Genomic DNA, 17,257 nt, shown 5'->3' with positions numbered 1-17,257 from the left:
GGAGGGTCTGGCCCGGGCCTCGCTCCCCCTCCTCGCCGAGCGCAGTGGTGGCTGCCACGCCGAATTCCGCTTCCTGTGGCTGCGGCCGCTGGCGGGCGGTGAGGCCGGGCGAGCGTGCAGTTGGCGCCGCGGCTCGGCACCCCCGCCTCGCCGCACGTCGGGCTTGCGGCCGCGCGGGGGCCTGCGCCGCCCCTGCCTTCCCTTCCGGGCCATGGTGCACCCCGAGGGCGCGTCCGTCCCCCGCCGCTGCTGACCCGGGTCCCCCACTCCATGGCCGCCTCGGCGCCGCCCCCACCGGACAAGCTGGAGGGAGGTGGCGGCCCCGCACCGCCCCCTGCGCCGCCCAGCACCGGGAGAAAGCAGGGCAAGGCCGGTGAGAACGCTGAGGGGGCTGGGGCTGGCGCTGGCGAGGCTCAGAACTCTCGGACCTGGAGGGAGGGCTGGCGGGCCGGGGAGGTGGCGGTTCTCAGGCTGAGGGCCCTGAAGAGAGGGGAGGCTCAGTGGAAAGGATAGGTGGGTGGAGCCCTCCAAGGGTTGGTGACGAGGGGTCACTGACTGCCGATCCTAGAGTTTGGGGCACCTGGAATGAAGGAGCCACTTGGGAGTCTGAGGCTATCAAGAGATGGGGACGTCTCTCATTTAAAGGAAGAGGCAGCTGAGAGTGTGGCATCCCATTTATTCTTCGTAGTGTACCTTTGTTAGTATCTAACAAAGTATTAGATACTAAGTAAATAAACAAGAATATATTGAAATTAGAAGGATCTCCTAGATCGTGGTTGGGAGAAAGGATGTTGGGGAAACCTCAGGGAAACTTGTTTGTGTCTGCCTTTTACTGCCTTTCCAGGTCTGCAAATGAAGAGTCCAGAAAAGAAGCGAAGGAAGTCAAACACTCAGGTGAATGGTGGTTGGTTGTGGGGGTAATTTCTGGTAGCCCCTTTGGGTTCTCTGCTCTGCCACCCCAATGTCTTCATCTTGCATCAGCTGCAGGGGGAAGAGAAAGTTGTCTTTCTTGTTCCTTTTCTGGTCCTTTCCTTCAGTTTATAACATTTTGGGAGTAGGGTAGGGATGAGACGATTTGACCAGAGATTTTGTCAGCGGGGATTAGAATCGTCTTCTCCCCTTTTTGTCCTGTTCTGGTTCCCCCATGATGATAACAGCTATCACTTGCTGAACCTTTTCTAAGTACCAGGGATTGTGCTAAAATGCTTCAGTGGTTTTGGGAGATAGCATTGTTTTACAGGTGAGAAACCTGAGGCTTAAACATGTTCAGTGCCTGCTCCAGGACTTTGAGGTTACTCAGTGTCAAAACTAGGATTCCAGTGTAGTTCTGCCCCTTTTCAGAACAGTTAGGGCGCTGTGTTGGTTGTGGTCTCCACTGTGTTTCTTTGTTGCACTTTAAGGTCTGTCTGAACTGGCCGGTACTAGCCTCTAAAACTGGTTCTGTGTTTCTGGTGCTCTCTTGGTTTAGCTCTGGGTCTCTCTCCATGATCCTCTTTCCCTCATCTTTTTCCCCAGGGCCCTGCGTACTCTCACCTGACGGAGTTTGCACCACCCCCAACTCCCATGGTGGATCACCTGGTTGCATCCAACCCTTTTGAGGATGACTTCGGAGCCCCTAAGGTGGGGGGCGCGGCCCCTCCATTCCTTGGCAGTCCCGTCCCCTTTGGGGGCTTCCGTGTCCAGGGGGGCATGGCAGGCCAGGTACCCCCAGGCTATGGCACTGGGGGTGGAGGAGGTCCTCAGCCTCTTCGTCGACAGCCACCCCCTTTCCCTCCCAGCCCCATGGGCCCTGCTTTCAACATGCCCCCCCAGGGCCCTGGCTATCCACCCCCAGGTAACATGAATTTTCCCAGCCAACCCTTCAACCAGCCTCTGGGTCAGAACTTTAGCCCGCCTGGTGGGCAGATGATGCCAGGCCCAGTGGGGGGATTTGGCCCCATGATCTCACCCACCATGGGACAACCTCCCAGAGGGGAGCTGGGCCCCCCTTCTCTCCCCCAACGCTTTGCCCAGCCAGGGGCACCTTTTGGCCCTTCTCTCCAGAGACCTGGTCAGGGGCTCCCCAGCCTGCCTCCCAACACAAGTCCCTTCCCTGGTCCGGACCCTGGCTTTCCTGGCCCTGGTGGTGAGGATGGCGGGAAGCCCTTAAATCCCCCTGCGGCCACTGCTTTTCCCCAGGAGCCCCACTCGGGCTCCCCGGCTGCTGCTGTTAATGGGAATCAGCCCAGTTTTCCTCCAAACAGCAGTGGGCGGGGTGGGGGCACTCCAGATGCCAACAGCCTGGCACCCCCTGGAAAGGCAGGTGGGGGCTCAGGACCCCAGCCTCCCCCAGGCCTGGTGTATCCATGTGGTGCCTGTCGGAGCGAGGTGAATGACGACCAAGATGCCATTCTGTGTGAGGCCTCCTGCCAGAAGTGGTTCCACCGTGAGTGCACAGGCATGACTGAGAGCGCCTATGGGCTGCTGACCACCGAGGCCTCTGCTGTCTGGGCCTGCGATCTCTGCCTCAAGACCAAGGAGATTCAGTCTGTCTACATCCGCGAGGGCATGGGGCAGCTGGTGGCCGCTAACGATGGGTGATGCTGGCGAGGGGCCCAGGGAAGTGCACATGTTCCTCCCTGCTCTTTCAGGGTGATTGCCTTCTTGTCTGGCTCTTGGTCCTGGTTTCCATCGGCTTCCCATCCCCAAGGGGGAGAAACCCAGTGGCTCCTGGGGGCAGAAAAAGGAACTGAGGTGGGCAGGCAGAAGAGCCTGTATCTCTCACTCTTGTGGAAACTTACGCATTGAGATCTACAGAGGTTCAGGAAACCAAAGCCCTGCCAAGAGAGCCATTTTTGGTGGCTGTCTCTGGAAACCCAGGGGTATGGCTGCAAGAGGAAAGGCTGGAGGAAGATCCGAAGGGCAGGGGTGTCCCCTCTACAGATGATGGATGCCCCCAACACCTGTGCCTAACATGCCTCTCTAGCTCCACAGCTCCAGCCTTAGTGTTTGGAGTCCAGTATTAAAGGTTTCTGGCCAGAGGAGTTGGGTCTCTTCCCATCTCTGCGGTAGCCCTTTCATGGGCGCTGGGAGATAGCTTTAGGGAATAAATGGAGATTTTCCCCTTTTCCTACCTTCCCCTTGACTCCTTCACCTGTCCATCTCGTCCCCTTTCAGAAACCAAATAGCTTGAAGAAGCAGGAGAGTACGTGGCTATGGCAGTTCTTGGTGATCTGGGGCTTGGAGACAGTAGATAAGATGCTGTCAGGACATATCTCCCTCATACCAAAGTCACTGGTCCTTTCTCAGCCTCTCTTGTGCTTTTTCCCTAATGACCATGTTTTTGCCAAAAATTGGGATGTGTGGTCTGACAGACCAGAATATTTGACATTCAGACTGTCCTGGAAGCCCAGATTCTGTGGTTGTACACCCCTCCTCCCCCACTAAGCGCTGGTCTTCAACTTCGGCGCCTCGAGTTCCCTGCCTTGATGGAAGGAAAGCTTGAAAAGGCGCAGAGCCCTTATACCTCATTTTTTCTCCTGATAAAAGGATCCCTGTCACAGCCTATGGGTTGGGGAGTCTGCAGGACCCTCACTGATGCGGTACTAGAATGCAGTCCAGAGCCTGGATGTTTTTGCTCCCCTCTCTCCCTGCTGTTCTGTCTTCTCTGGCCTGGTGATCGAGCTGTTCTCATGCTTCTCAGCCAAATTCCATGCCAAGGCTTTATTTTTTCTGTTTTAAGCCCTGCCTGCCAGAGATGGGTCTGGGGCCCCATGAGGAGCCCCTCACAGCTGCGTGCTGTTCCCTACAGCTCCTACACACATTCCTCAAATGGGGTAGAGAAGGCAGGCTAGGGGTCTGGCCCTGAGAGAAGCTGGTGGTCCCCTGCCCCCACTTCTCCTGGGACCTTACACATGTGAAGAGAAGACAGGTATACTGCAGAACTCTTGCCTTCCCCCGGTGGAGCATGCAGCCTTCGAGGCTGTGCGAAGGAAGGGAGTGGCCTCGGCTTCTCTTTTCCAGTGTTCCTTGCCATCCTGCAGCAGAGATGGCAACCCCCTCACTGCTCAACTTTGTGTTGTGTTAGTGGTTCTGTTTGCCCCTCTATCTGTTGATGTTTTTGTGGTCTCCACCCCACCCCACCCCACCCGCTGCACCGCCCTGCATTTTGTAAGATGGCTCCTGGCCAGGGATGGGGGGCTGCCTGGTCAGTCCCTCTCTCCCTTTCATGCCACTGCTTTTTGGAAGAAAGTGGGGGTGGCAGAGATGTGGTGGGGAAAGTTTTGTACGGTTGGATTAATAAAATGACTCGGAAGATCCACACCTGGACTCCTTGGTGTTGGTGTGCACAAGGTTGGAATGAGTCAGTCACTGCTGGTGAGGATGGTTGCGGGGGTGAGGACAGGGACCCCCCAGGGTCTCTGGAAGTGGGGATAGCTGGAAGAGTCAGGCCCCTGAGCTGACCTAATACAAGCTGTGGAGCCTGGGGAGGCCTCTTTGCCCCATCTCTCCCTGTGTCCCTGCTGTGAGAACACAAGTTTCCTTTCTGAGCACATTCCTGGGCCAGGCCTAGAGCCAAGCAGGATCTTCGGCCCCAAGGCTTCAGGGAGACAATTGCCATTAGTGCTTCTCCGTGTAGTGCCCCACTCCCACTCCTGAGTCAGGAGGTCAGTGTAGCTCCAAGGGTGGGGGAAGGGGCTGCCCTGGTCTAGCAGATTGCATTTTAGGATGCTTTTCAGCACCCCCCTCTGCCCCTTTTAAAAAAGAATAGTGGCATCCTTAAACAATCGGCGCCAGGGTGAGGGTAGGGACAACCCACACTTTGCCACTCTCCTCCCCCATCCTGCAGCTGTCTCTTGTCTATCCTGGGACCAACCTGGCTCCTTGTCCTGGACATGCCACCCCCTTGCCTTTCAGTTCTGGGTCTTCCCTTCAGAAATTGTTTAGCCACTGGAAAAGGAGGGGAGGTGACCCCCAGTTGAGTTTGCTGGAACCCCAGTGTCCCACCGGGAGGTAAGCCCAGGTTTAGGGGCTCTGCAGGCGGCCCCCACTGCCCCGCCCCCGCCGCACCCCCGCGGCTCTCAAGTCTAGCTGTTATTGGCCAAAAGTTTCCGCCCCCCTCAGGGAAGTTGGCTTTCCATTGGTCAGTTCCCAGTCACGTGACCTTCCTTTCTTGTATCTGTAAAGCCGGAGAGGCAGCAACAAGTTCAGCTGAAGACTGAAGCAAGAGCTGGGTCAGGTAATGCCCTAGCGGGGCAGGGGCAACAGAGATCCCCAGGAGAGGAAGGGTAGAGGAGAGGAGGGGTAGAACGTTGAAGGGTTGAGCTCCACCCAGGATCTATAGAGCTGTTTGTCACTTCTGGGCCGGGAGGGAGGGGGATCATGGGCGGCCGTTTGCAAAACAGGAACTTGCTCTGGGTCTCCCAGACAAGTTTTTGTAGCCCTGGGTGCTTTATTTTAGAGGTTTGGGGAAACAGCTCTTAGAGGGGTTGAAATTAGCTGGACGAAACTTCCCAGCTTTAAACAGAGTGGCAGAGCTCCCCCTTTAGCTGTCTTTTGGAAATAGCATAAGTCCCTGACAATCCTTACAGGATGTTTTTGTTGAATCTTGCCTGAAAAAAGGAGAGGGAGTAGTGAGGAGGGGGTGGAGGTGGGTGTTCTTCCAAGAGGTTGATGAGAAGAAAGAGATCTGAAAGCAGCAGGGAAGGGTGGGAATTAGACAGCAGAAAGAACTTCCTAATAAGGCAGTGAGATGCTGGCCTGGGGGGGAACAGGGAGAACTTATGGGATCTTCAGCGAATCCAAACAAGAGAGAGGTACCAGCCAGGGTTTGGAACCCTGAGTGCACAGGTTCCAGACTGTATTCTGTTTGGGTCTCAGAAGTGTTTGTCTTGTTGACCCAAATACCGTTTCTGGTTTCCATGGAGACAGTAGGTCTGACATCACCCTGGTTGCCATAGTGCCTGCTTCTGGAGGACCTGAGCAGGCTGTACACAGCCAGGGGTAAACAGGGACTTCAGCCCAAGCTGCTGCCACTTCCTTCCTGCTGCCACCTGTTAAGAGTCACACGCAGCAACTGGGGTTGGGGAGATGATGACAGAGTGGCGGGGGTGGGGCCTGAGACCAGAAGGCAGCACAGTGACGGTTCTGTGGATGCCTGTAGAAGCCGGCCGGGGGTGTCCCGCTGGACTGCGGTGTGGGGAAGTCACTGCAGCCGTTCTTCTCTCTCCTTGTGGGATGGGGGCCTGTCTCTGGGAGGCACTGTGTAGGGCTCCCATGGTGTGTCCCACTGAAGGGGGAAGTGTAGTGGTTTCCCACAGTAGAGCTGCTGCGCTTCTACCCCAGCCTTACTTCCTCTCCCCAGGATTTCCTTTCAGGATCCTTTTCCACTTACCATCCTTCTAGCCCCTCAGCAAGCAGTCTTGTAAGCCTCTAAAGGATCACAGTCCAAGACCAGGGGCTTAGCTCATCCTCCCCTCAGCTTTATGCCAGGGCCCGGTTGCCAGCCTGGGGCCATAGTGTTGGTCACAGACGGAGGGGTAGGTCCTTCTCTTCTTGTCCTGCTTTGTGTCAGGCTTTTGAAGCTGGAGTGATTTCCCACCCCTACTCCACCATGTCAGAGCAGATTAGCAGGGAATAGGGCCACAACCGTGGTTATTGTCCATGCTTTGCAAATGGTACAGTGCTTTCTGTATACATGAGAGTTGCCACAAATCCCTTTTCTTAGTCACCTTCAAGTGTCCTCAGGTGAAACGCTGGAGTTTGCTAAGAAGGGAAACGACCTAGAATGGAGAGTGACAAGGAAACTTACTAAAGGTATATTCAGATGGATGTAAGCTGTGCTGTTGCTCTCGGCCCTGGCTGCATGTGAGAATCATTTGGCAGATTTTTCGGAGCCTGATCCTTGAACTCAGTTATATCAGAATCTTAGCTGATTGATTTCATCGTGTTGCCAGTGAACAGGACCCCAAACTAGACCATACAGAGGACTTAACGGTGGGTGATGGGTTGGTGGGAGACTTGTGGCTGACGAAGGCCATGGGGTTTCCTTTTCCAGGCCCTGGGGGAGGAGGTGGGATTGTGAGGGAGCCTGGGGAGGGGAAGGGAGGGCCAGATTGTTCCTCAGTCTTCTCACTTGCTATTCATCGCTGGCAAGTCAAGTCAGCCAGTTTTCGGGCCTTCATTTTCCCTGACTATAACATGAGAGAGTTGGCCTGGATTTTTCCCAGAGCTTTTCCAGCCCTGTGCTTCTCTGACCTTTAAAGGTCAGTTCCATTTCCCAGTTTCCCAAGGGCTCTTTTGCTCCCTGGGAAAGGCAAACTTCACTGCAGCTGTTGGTACGTTCTGATTTGCAAGGCAAATACTGCCCAGAAGAATTCGGATTTTGGGGTCAGAAGGACTGGAACCAGGCTGGTTCTGGAAGTGACTGCCCAGCCCTCACACTTGGAACCCAGCTGAGGCTTCTGTCTACATCCCTTCTCCCCCGAAGGGAGCTGGAGTCCCTAAGAGAGCCTTTCTCTGCAGGTGGCAGCCTCAGCAGCTGCGGGGACCTCAACGGTGATGGCCTCCTGCCCAGACTCGGACAATAGCTGGGTGCTTGCCGGCTCAGAGGTAGGAAGAGCAGGCCTGGGAACCATATGGAATAGGGTTTCTGGCCAGGCTGGGCTGCTTTTTGGGTCTGTCCCCCTTCCTTGCTCCTGATTATCACACCTGTCACCTCCTGCTGGTTCTGAGAGGAACTCCAGGGGCAGGGAGAATACGATCAGGCCCCAGGAGTCAGGAGTTGGGAGTTGGACCGTGGCTTGAAAGAAAGGAGTTGTTGGGGTAAGCTGTGAGAAGCAGGGGAGAAATTCTGGTGGGGAGAACAGCATTAGCAAAGGTGCTGAGGCAGCAGTAGATGAGCTGTGCTGGGGAGACTGAGGAGGTCTGATGGAGGAGGTGGAGACGTGGGCCAGACAGTGTTGAAGTGAGGTTGGATCAGAGCCTGCGAGCCTCCGGAGGAGGCCTGTAGGGTCTGGCTCAGGCATTCGGGCCGCCCCTTGATGGAAAATAGCGGGCAGGCTCTGAGCTGGAGGGGGTCAGGACCATCACTGCTGTGGGCAGAGGGTGCAGCCACTATGTGGGCTGTGTGGGAACAGGGGGAGAGCGTTTTGAAGGTCCTGCAGTCCAGGTTGTAGTTGGTGGGATGAGAACCCAGTGGACTCCTGTGCCCTGAAGCCTCTGAGAAGGGGACTGGCAGGATGGGGAATGGAGTGGCTGGAGAGTTTGTCAAGGACTTGGTATGTTCATCCCACAGGGAGGGAGGTAGCTCAGGAGTTTGAGTTAGAGACGTCGGGTTTGAGTGGCCTTGAAGAAACTGATGGGGAGTGAGGGAGCCGCCCTCAGTATGATGCTGGAGCAGGACCCATGGACTGGGGCTGGCTGGCAGAGCGGACGACGCCGTGCTCCCAGCCAGAGCCCTGGCTGCCTTGCAGACAGCTGGGGGACCTCAGGCCAGCTGTTTCACCTTGCTGTCCTCCCTTTAATGAGGAGGAGTTGTGTTTCCTTTAACATAGGAGGGACTGGGAGAAAAAGATGACTTGAAAATTGTAAAGAGGGACTTCTCTGGCGGTCCAGTGGTTAAGACTTTGCCTTCCAACTCAGGGGCTGGGGGTTAGATCCCTGTTCCAGAAGCTGAGATTCCCACATGCCTTGGGGCCAAAAAACCAAAACATAAAACAGAAGCCATATTGTAACAAATTCAATAAAGACTTTTAAAATGGTACACATTAAAAAAATCTTTTTTAAAAAAAGAGTCTTGTAAAGAAACATATTAAGGTCAAGAATTATTCTTGGAAGTTTAGCGGAAGCCATGGATGGGATGAGCAGGCGGTGGACCTGCTGAGGGGGCGTTTGCAGAAAAAGGAGAGGCTGAGGCTGTAGATGGCTGGGCTGAGAACACCCTGGGAGGCAGGCTGGCTGTGGCTGGGGTGAGGTGGGCTTCTGTCAGCTCCTGGGAGAGGGGTGTGCAGGGAGCGGGAAAAGCCAGAAAAGTTTGGCAGATGGAGCAGGTGGCCCGTTGTGAGAACTGGGGGGAAGCCCGTGGGGGATGGGACTGTGATCCTTGGGCTCCAGAGGACTTTGTTCTCTTGCCGGTTACTGAGCTGGTCACCTGTGGGGAGGGAGACCCAGGCTGCAGCTGCTTCTCTGGGGAGGTGGTGGTGGGCTGCCAGGTTTGTAGAGTGGTCCAGTGTCTTGGGCCAGTGGTCCTTTTTTTTTTTTTTTAATTAGTTTAATGTCTGATTGAATTACTTAATTCTTTTTTTTTTTTCAACTCCATGTACTCCCATTCACCATACAGACCAGGCAAAGTGCCTGCCCAGGCTGTATGTAGGGTGGGTTTACTCTGACTCCTCTTTCTATGCTGTCAGTATAAGAACACAGCCTGTAGTAAGTACCAGGAGGCTGAAGTTAATTCCTGTAAATATAGGATTCCTTTAAAAATAACATTTACTTTTTTTTGGCTGTGCTGGGTCTTAGTTGTGGATGCAGGATCTAGTTTCCTGATCAGGGATCAAATCCCGGCCCCCTGCATTTGGAATGTTGAGTCTTAGCCACTGGACCACCGGGAAAGTCCCCAGTGGTGCGTCTTCATTTCACAGAAACTTGGCCTCCAAAAGTTCCTCAGAGCAGCAAGTGAAGTTAGGGAATGGCTGAACACTGTGTTGAGCAGAGAGGTCACAGTGCCAGCTGCCCCCTGCCCACTTTGGAGCAACCACTGCTGAGTGTATTATGTATGTGTAAGGTGTGGGCTGGGACCCCTGAGCACGGGCTGGTCTCGGGCACCCTGGAGAGCACCCCGTGCTCTTGGTTTTGTCCTGCCGTCCTTCCTCTAGAGCAGCCCTTCTGCTTGTACCCCTGCCCCCAGAGCCTGCCTGTGGAGACCTTGGGTCCTGAATCTGGGAATGACCCAGAATCCGAGAGAGCTCCCGGGGCCCCTCAGAGCCCCTCCAGGGCAGCTGCTGAGGAATCGGCTGGGACCTTGGATGGAGGAGGTAACAGGGCCCTGCTTAGGGGGGCGGTGCAGCCACCTGTCTTCCATGTTCTGGGGTTTCCCAGTTTCCTCAGGGAGAGGGAGGCCAGTTGGTCTTATTCCCAGCATTGATCTCAGTTTTAAACCTTCCCTTATCCCATCCTGGCTTTCTCCTGTCCCTTCCTGCCTGGTTGCAGCCTGTGGGAGCCAGGGGGGCCGTGGTGTTTTTCCTGAGTCTTTTCTCCCGCCACAGAGACGGTGTCCCAGAGTGAGAGCTCCCAATCTGGGCCCATCCTGTCAGAGGAGGCTGAGGCCAAGGTGAGGACCTTCCCTGGGGGAAGGGCGGGAAGTGGGGAGGGCCAGGGGAAGTGGGAAGTGCTCACGGCTGTATCCGCAGCAGGGTGTCCTGGAAGGTGATGACCCTGGAGTGGAGTCCCCTGGCCCAGGAGACACAGAGGCCCAGGGAGACTTGGAAGAGACCCCTGAGGTGGTAGGCCTGGAACCAGACTCACAGGACCTGGAGGATCAGAGCCCCCCCCGCAGCCTGCCTTCATCCCCCAAAACAGGTGAGAGTCCTCCTTGTTTCTCCTGTCACTATCCTTCTAGAAGGTGTTGGAGTGGGAATAGATAGACATCACTGCCGAGCACAGCTCCGGTCCAGGCCCTAGGACTTGGCAGCTTGGAGCCTTCCTTAAGCTGTATCAGTGAATCCTCACCACCGTCACCCCCGGGGACACTCAGGCTTAAGTCACACAGCTGATAAGTGGCAGGGCCTAGGTCTAGGTTAACTCTTTACTCTCTACTGTGGGGCCTCCTCTATTACTTGCCTCTTGATTTGGCTCTCATTCCCTGAGTCCCTTCCACGAGTCAGCTCTGGGAAAGCAGGTTGGCTTCACGGCCTGTGTAAGAGGTGGACTAGACTGAGCCAGGGTGCAAGTCGGACTTGTGAGGGGGCAAAGGTGGTGTGATTAAGGTGCCCCCACAGGAAGGGGGGGAGAGTGGTTTAGTCGGGGACAGGTCGAGGGGAGGGAGAGGCAGGGACAGTTGGGGAAAAGGTTCACACCGGAGGGGACATTTGAGTGGAACCTTGAGCAAGTGGACTTTTGGTAGGTAGGGTAGGAGGAAGAGAACGTTGCAGGCCAGGGCTGCAGCATCAAAATGGGCTGGGTTCCCCTGTCCTGTACCGAGGAGGCTGCGTCCAAGGCTGGTGGCAGGAGTGTGTGAATGCATCTTTGTTGAGGGGTGACAGCGTAGAGGGGGAGGCGGGGTCCGGGGCCATTTAGGGGGCAACTGCAGTCAGATGAAGCTGAGGAAGACCTGAACTAAGGCAGATGCGAGGCATGTGCCGCTGAGATGTTTAGGGGTCGTGTTGTCAAACTGCATGCGAGGCAAAGAGGGAGGGCTGAGGTTGGCTCGTGGAGCACTGGCGTCTTGCCCTGCATCGGGGGGGTGCCAGGAGAGAACCAGGTTGGAGGGCAGGCAGCGTGTGGAGTGTTTGGTCCCCAGGGACAGCCAGGTGGAAGAGACCAGGAGGTGGTCAGACATCCAGGCCTGGAGCTCTAGGGAGGCCAGTCAGGAGTTTACGAATGAGGGACTCAATCTGCTCTAGGGGAAAGCCGGCGGGGTGGGTGAGACTGGGTGATTGTGTGTGCGGTGAGAAGGGCAGAAGAGCAGAAATGGTGCCAGGGAGACCTCTGCCTCTAGGACTGGGAGCAGCCAGGCATTGAAAAGAGATGCTGAGAGGGCATGGCCAGGTTTCCGACAGAACCAGGGCAGGGGGCACAAGTGGGAGCAGGAGGGCGTTTTTAGGATGAAAGTTGCTCTTGTATCTTGTATGTAGTAGAAAGGACTGGTCTCCAGACTGGGCAGGGGTGGTCACTGATGCCCAGGCACATGTGGGCAGGGTCTCCATGCTCTCCCTCTGTGATCAGGGCTGGGGGTCTCCTGTGTTTGCCTCTGGTTCCGGTCTGTCTGTCTGTCTGTCCTGTCTCTCCAGTTGCCTTACTGTCCTGGCCCCCTCCCTTCCCCCAGCTTGGATCAGGGAGGAGGCCCACCACTCCAGCAGCGAGGACGACACCGATGTGGATGTGGAGGGTCTGCGGAGGCGGCGGGGTCGGGAGCCCGGCACTCCTCAGCCCGCGGCCACCCTGGGTGTGGAGGACCAGGTCCAGGGCGAGGGTGCAGGCGGGCAGCTGGGCATCTCCCTCAACATGTGTCTCCTCGGGTCCCTGGTCCTGCTGGGCCTGGGGGTCCTCCTCTTTGGTGAGTGGTCCCTCCCCTGCTGGCACCTTGAGGCTCTGCTCTGGCCCCTCTTGCAGTACTCTGACCCCATTCTGCCCCTGCTTCTGAGGGCCTGACCAGACTCTTCTGTCTCCATTTCAGGTGGTCTCTCAGAGTCTGAAAGTGGTGAGTGACGATGGGCCCTGACCAGTTTGTGTCTGTCCCCTTCCAGCCCTGAGGGAGGCTGATGGGGGCAGTTCTCTGGGTCAGGAGTAGGGATGCTGGGGGCTGTACATTTTTTGCTCAGTTATAGGCCTTATGTCAGCTATTCGGGGTGACCCTTGACCTTTTACCTTGCTGGATCCCTCAGCCATAGGGTGAGGTCCAGGACAGGACAGTGACTGTGTGTATGTGTTGGGGGCGGGCAGGGAGGAGGAGGAGGACAGGGCTCTGTGTGCCTTGAGGCCAGCTTCAGGATTCCACTTTCCCACAGGGCCCCTGGAGGAAGTGGACCTGCAGGTCTTGCCAGATGTGGAGTCTGATACTGAGATGCTGGAGGCTGTGGGGGATGGGCAGGCATGTGTGACTGTCTCCGTCTGTGTGAGGGGCCTGGTGGGGGCTGTCGGGGTCGTGGGGCTGGGCTGGGGTGACTGGCTCCTTTGCCCTTGTGTGTGTGTGTGTGTGTGTGTGTGTGTGTGTGTTAGTCACTCAGTCGTGTCTGACTATTTGCAACCCCATGGACTGTAGCCCACTAGGCTCCTCTGTCCATGAAATTCTCCAGGCAAAAATGCTGGAGTGAGTAGCATTCCCTTCTCTCGAGGATCTTCCTAACCCAGGGATCGAACCTGGGTCTCCCGCACTGCAGGCAGATTCTTTACTGACTGAGCCACCTTTGCCCTTAGGATGGACTACAGCAGCTACAGACCTCAGAGCTCCTGGACAGTGTCCCCAGCCTGCAGAACATGGCCCTTCTGCTGGATAAGCTGGCCAAGGAGAACCAGGACATCCGACTACTGCAGGCCCAGCTGCAGGTGGGCACAAGCAGGTTGGGGTGGACTAGACACCCTCCCTAGGCCACGTGTCTGTCTGTCCAGTTTCCTCCCTGCAAAGAAGTTTCCTGTGTTCACCCACATACGCTGACCCTCTCCCTTTCCCACTAGAGTCCAGTCCCTCCCTTTCCCACTAGAGTCCAGTCGTCTTCCATGTTTTGTTCCCGTCCTGCATGCTAAGGGTTAGGCCAGGACTGGCATATCTGCTTCACGTGGCATGCCACCTCTGCTTGATTGGCATGGTCTACCTGGAGCCTTGTGTGGAGAAGGATTTGAAGAACATGCCAAGACTCAGTGGGAAGAAGTGCTGTGATCAGTTAATAATATCTGTTTTGGGTACAGGAGGTGGAAATAGGGCAATGAGAGTCTTATCTTGGCTCTCTTTAAGTGAATTAAAGACGTGTGGGCTTATAAACAGACAGAGCTAAGGCCTGTGGTGGAATTTGGGGGTCCCAGGGTCAGGTGAAGGGTGCAGATGGGGTGGGAGATGAGAACCAAATCCTCTGAGTCTCTCAGGCCATAAAGGCTATAATGGAATGGAATTAGGGTAGCAGGCACTGGACCCATCCTTGACGACTCCCTGGGTCCTCTATCCCTATTCCCATTCCAGGCCCAGAAGGAAGAGCTTCAGAGCCTGATGCGTCAGCCCAAAGGGCTAGAAGAGGAGAATGCCCGGCTCCGAGGGGCCCTCCAGCAGGGCGAGGCCTCCCAGCGGGCCCTGGAGTCAGAGCTGCAGCAGCTGCGGGCCCAGCTTCAGGGACTGGAGGCTGACTGTGTCCAGGGTGCAGATGGGCTGTGTCTCCAGTGGGGCAGAGGCCCACAGGCTGGCCAGGTCACCAAGGAGCAAGGCCCCACGGGGCAGGAGCCAAGCCCTGGTTTCCTGGAGCAAAAGAAACAACTAGAGGCTGAGGCCCAGGCATTAAGGCAAGAGTTGGAGCGGCAGCGGCGGCTGCTGGGGTCTGTGCAGCAGGACCTGGAACGGAGCTTGAAGGAGGCGGGCCGAGGGGATCCAGCCCGGGCTGGCCTGGCTGAGTTGGGTCACAGGCTGGCCCAGAAGCTGCGGGGCCTGGAGAACTGGAGCCAGCACCCTGGGGTCCCTGCCAATGTCTCAGAGGCCTGGCATCAGAAGCCTCACTTCCAGAATTCCAGGGAGCTGAGTGGGAAGGAAAAGTGGTGGGATAGGCAAGGGGACTGGAAGACCGAGCACTGGAAACATAAGAAGGAGGCATCCGGCCGGGAGAAGAGCTGGCGGGGTGAGGAGGACAGGGAGCTGGCGGGGAGGCGGAAGGAGGGCAAGCCAAGGGTGGAGGAGTGGGCCGGCAAGAAGGATGGCAAGCAACAGCGCTCCAAGGAGCCCCCCAGGAAAAGTGGGCGCCCCCACCCCTCTGGAGAGAGGCAGAAACACCCTCGGTGGAAGGAAGGGGCTAAAGACAGGCATGACCCCCTGCCACTCTGGGCAGAGCTGTCCAGGCACAAGTACCAGGCACCCCAGGGCTGCTCAGGTGTGCATGAGTGTGCCCGGCAGGAGGGCCTGGCCTTCTTTGGCATAGAGCTAGCCCCCGTGCGGCAACAGGAGCTGGCCTCTCTGCTGAGGACGTACCTGGCGCGGCTGCCCTGGGCTGGGCCGCTGACCGAGGAGCTGCCCCTCTCTCCCGCTTACTTCGGCGAGGATGGCATCTTCCGCCACGACCGCCTCCGCTTCCGCGACTTTGTAGACGCCTTGGAGGACCAGCTGGAGGAGGTGGCGGTGAGACAAACAGGTGATGACGACGCGGTGGACGACTTTGAGGATTTCATCTTCAGCCACTTCTTTGGAGACAAAGCACTGAAGAAGAGGTGGGCAGCTGTGGGGGAGTTGGGTCAGTGGGACAGAGCAGGGGGCAGGAGGTGATGGTGGGGCGGGGTGTCTGTGTGTGTGTGAAGGGCCCTGAGTTGTCGGTGTTCAGTTTGAGGTTTTGTCTCTTGAGGACAGAAAGCTGAGCCTGAGCTCAGCCCAGAGTGGTCCTGGGGAGTCCCCTTTGGGGCTAGAGTTTTTTCCCTCCCAAGTTGCCCTGTGCTGTCTATACCTGTGTGGTCTGGGGGGTAAGAGAGGTTGCTTCCTGTCTCCCCAGCTGGGGCCTTGTCCTGGGACACCAGGTCTGGCCACACTCCCCTCCCCCAGTCTGATGGATGGTGGCTGCCCCTGTCACCTGCCTTAGGGGGAACAGGGTCCCCTGTCAGGGGGCCCCCCTTCTCATCACACGACATTGTTCTCTAAAGGCCTCTTCCTGCCTCCACTCCCTGCCCCCCCACAGGTCTGGGAAGAAGGACAAACATTTGCAGAACAGAGTTGTGGGGCCCAGGGAGGAGCACAGCCCCCACCGCCAGGGCTGAGGCCCCACGTTGTCTGTCCCCTGGGAACCGTTAAGCTGCCACCTCCCTCGGCTTCGTTGGTGTCATTGAATGTCCTTCACAGAGCAGCCTGGAGATCACCCAGCCCTGCACTGACACCACTTCTGCCACAAAAAGGCCTTAGCTGGAGCTGCTGTGCTGTCTATGCAAATGAATGCAAATTCTTAGGGCCGCGACCCTTGCAGCCAGATTGTGAAGGGGGGATGGGAGAGAGGCCTGTTTTTTAGGAGGGTTGTGTGGGGGTAAGAAGTATGGGGCAATTCAGATTCTAAAGCCAGAGTGCTTGTGTGTGTGTGGTGTGTGTGGTGTGTGTGTGTGTGTGTGTGTGTGTGTGTGTGTCTGTAGGGTGGGATATGAGGTATGGGGCAATTCAGATTCTAAAGCCAGAGAACTTGTGTGTGTGTGTGTGTGTGTGTCTGTCTGTAGGAGGGCCCAGAGTGGGCCCCTTGGCTGCACACACTGACCCATGCACCCTGGGATTCGATTCGCCCGGCTGGCTCCCGGCTGGCTCCCGGCTGGCTGGAGGCCCAGCCTGAAGGCTTTCCCTGGGGTTTTGTTAGATTTGGAAGGAGCTATCCCTAGAGACTCGAAGTCCCCCTTTTAGCCCTGCTCCTCACGTGGCCTCACCTCTGCTTGTGAACTGTAGACTCAGATTCCAATAACATTCTGTAGGAGCTGTGACATTGGGGGCGCTCTGTCGCTTAGGGCTGTTTCTATAAGCGCAGGGGAAGCCCACACCCACCACCTCATACTGGTACTCACCTTCTCCTCTCCCCGCCACCTCACTCTCCCCGCAAACCTCAGGCCCTCTGGGCTGGAACTCCCCATTTTGCTCACAGCTGTCTTGGCTGCATCCCTGGGAGATGTAGAAATATGCAAGTGGGTTTTGGGCTCAAATCCAGGTTGAGTGATTTTGGGCAAATTAATCCCTGGGAACCTTGGGTTTCTAATCCCCAAAAAGGGAGATTGAAGGGCTGGGGACTCTTCCAGCAGGATTGTAAATAAATCAATGTAAACAAAATATGTGTCCAATATTTGGCACTCAGAAGTGATTTCACTCCCTTTAGAGTGTGGAGGAGGGGCTCCCCACCCCCACCTCACAGCGCAGGCTTCTGCATTGGGGGCGGGGCGGGGCGGGGCGGGGCGGGGGGGGGGGGCGGGTGAGGGAACCACTAGGTGGCGCCGTGGCTCCACATTTGCTCCAGACCTCACCTACCTCACCACTTGGTGCCCCAAATCTTGGACCCCAGTCCCACTGACTTGGGCCACTGTCTGGCTACTTCGCCTGGGAAGACCCAGATTGCCCCAGGCTTCTCTTTAGAAAGTCCTTCCTGACTGGGCTTCTTGCTTGGCCTGGAAATCCCCATGGGGGGACAGAATGAACGTGTGACTTCAGGCCAGGTCCAAGGTGCGTGTTAGTAGAGCTGAGGTGTATTAGTCCCTCAGTCACGTCCGACTCTTTGTGACCCCATAGACTGTAACCCTTCAGGCTCCTCTTGTCCATGGGATTTTCCAGGCAAGAATACTAGAGTGGGTTGCCATTTCCTTCTCCAGGGGATCTTCCTGACCCAGGGATTGAACCCGGGTCTCTCACATTGCAGGCAGA

The 17,257-nt window shown here is 56.6% G+C and overlaps 1 protein-coding gene and 1 non-coding gene across 18 annotated transcripts; one reads left to right on the top strand and one right to left on the bottom strand.

Moving 5' to 3' along the window:
* The first annotated feature begins 75 nt into the window (after positions 1 to 75).
* Positions 76 to 16,672, top strand: PBXIP1 (PBX homeobox interacting protein 1). Of its 17 annotated transcripts, none has more exons than XM_086393061.1 (13): positions 76 to 373; positions 845 to 894; positions 1,516 to 1,620; positions 7,504 to 7,590; positions 9,887 to 10,013; positions 10,245 to 10,309; positions 10,392 to 10,557; positions 12,023 to 12,253; positions 12,374 to 12,397; positions 12,705 to 12,787; positions 13,114 to 13,242; positions 13,871 to 15,096; positions 15,555 to 16,672. In XM_086393061.1, the coding sequence occupies exons 1-13, from the start codon at positions 271 to 273 to the stop codon at positions 15,631 to 15,633; spliced, it is 2,475 nt and encodes an 824-aa protein (XP_086249187.1). In that variant the 5' UTR covers positions 76 to 270; the 3' UTR covers positions 15,634 to 16,672. The 17 variants fall into 17 exon arrangements, with proteins under 17 accessions (XP_086249187.1, XP_086249186.1, XP_086249189.1 ...); XM_086393060.1 differs by having other exon boundaries at positions 10,389 to 10,557; XM_086393078.1 differs by lacking the exons at positions 76 to 373; positions 845 to 894; positions 1,516 to 1,620 and adding exons at positions 6,338 to 6,518; positions 10,642 to 10,738; positions 10,911 to 10,927 and having other exon boundaries at positions 10,389 to 10,557.
* LOC147376618 (small nucleolar RNA SNORA51) lies at positions 9,295 to 9,425 on the bottom strand. Its single transcript, XR_015161746.1, has one exon. It is a non-coding gene; the product is annotated as a small nucleolar RNA SNORA51 (small nucleolar RNA).
* Positions 16,673 to 17,257: the final 585 nt, after the last annotated feature.

This window comes from Bos grunniens, chromosome 3, assembly GCF_055505025.1.
Source record: "Bos grunniens cultivar Pamir isolate PY7600 chromosome 3, Bosgru_T2T1.0, whole genome shotgun sequence".
NCBI lineage: Eukaryota > Metazoa > Chordata > Mammalia > Artiodactyla > Bovidae > Bos > Bos grunniens.
This window is presented reverse-complemented; position numbering and strand designations above follow the sequence as displayed.

Coding starts and splice junctions, on each gene's coding strand:
- PBXIP1 (XM_086393060.1), top strand. CDS start 271: ATGGCCGCCTCGGCGCCGCCCCCACCGGACAAGCTGGAGGGAGGTGGC. Junction 1,621..7,503: donor ATGACTTCGGAGCCCCTAAG/GTGGGGGGCGCG, acceptor CTTTCTCTGCAG/GTGGCAGCCTCAGCAGCTGC. Junction 10,310..10,388: donor CAGAGGAGGCTGAGGCCAAG/GTGAGGACCTTC, acceptor CTGTATCCGCAG/CAGGGTGTCCTGGAAGGTGA.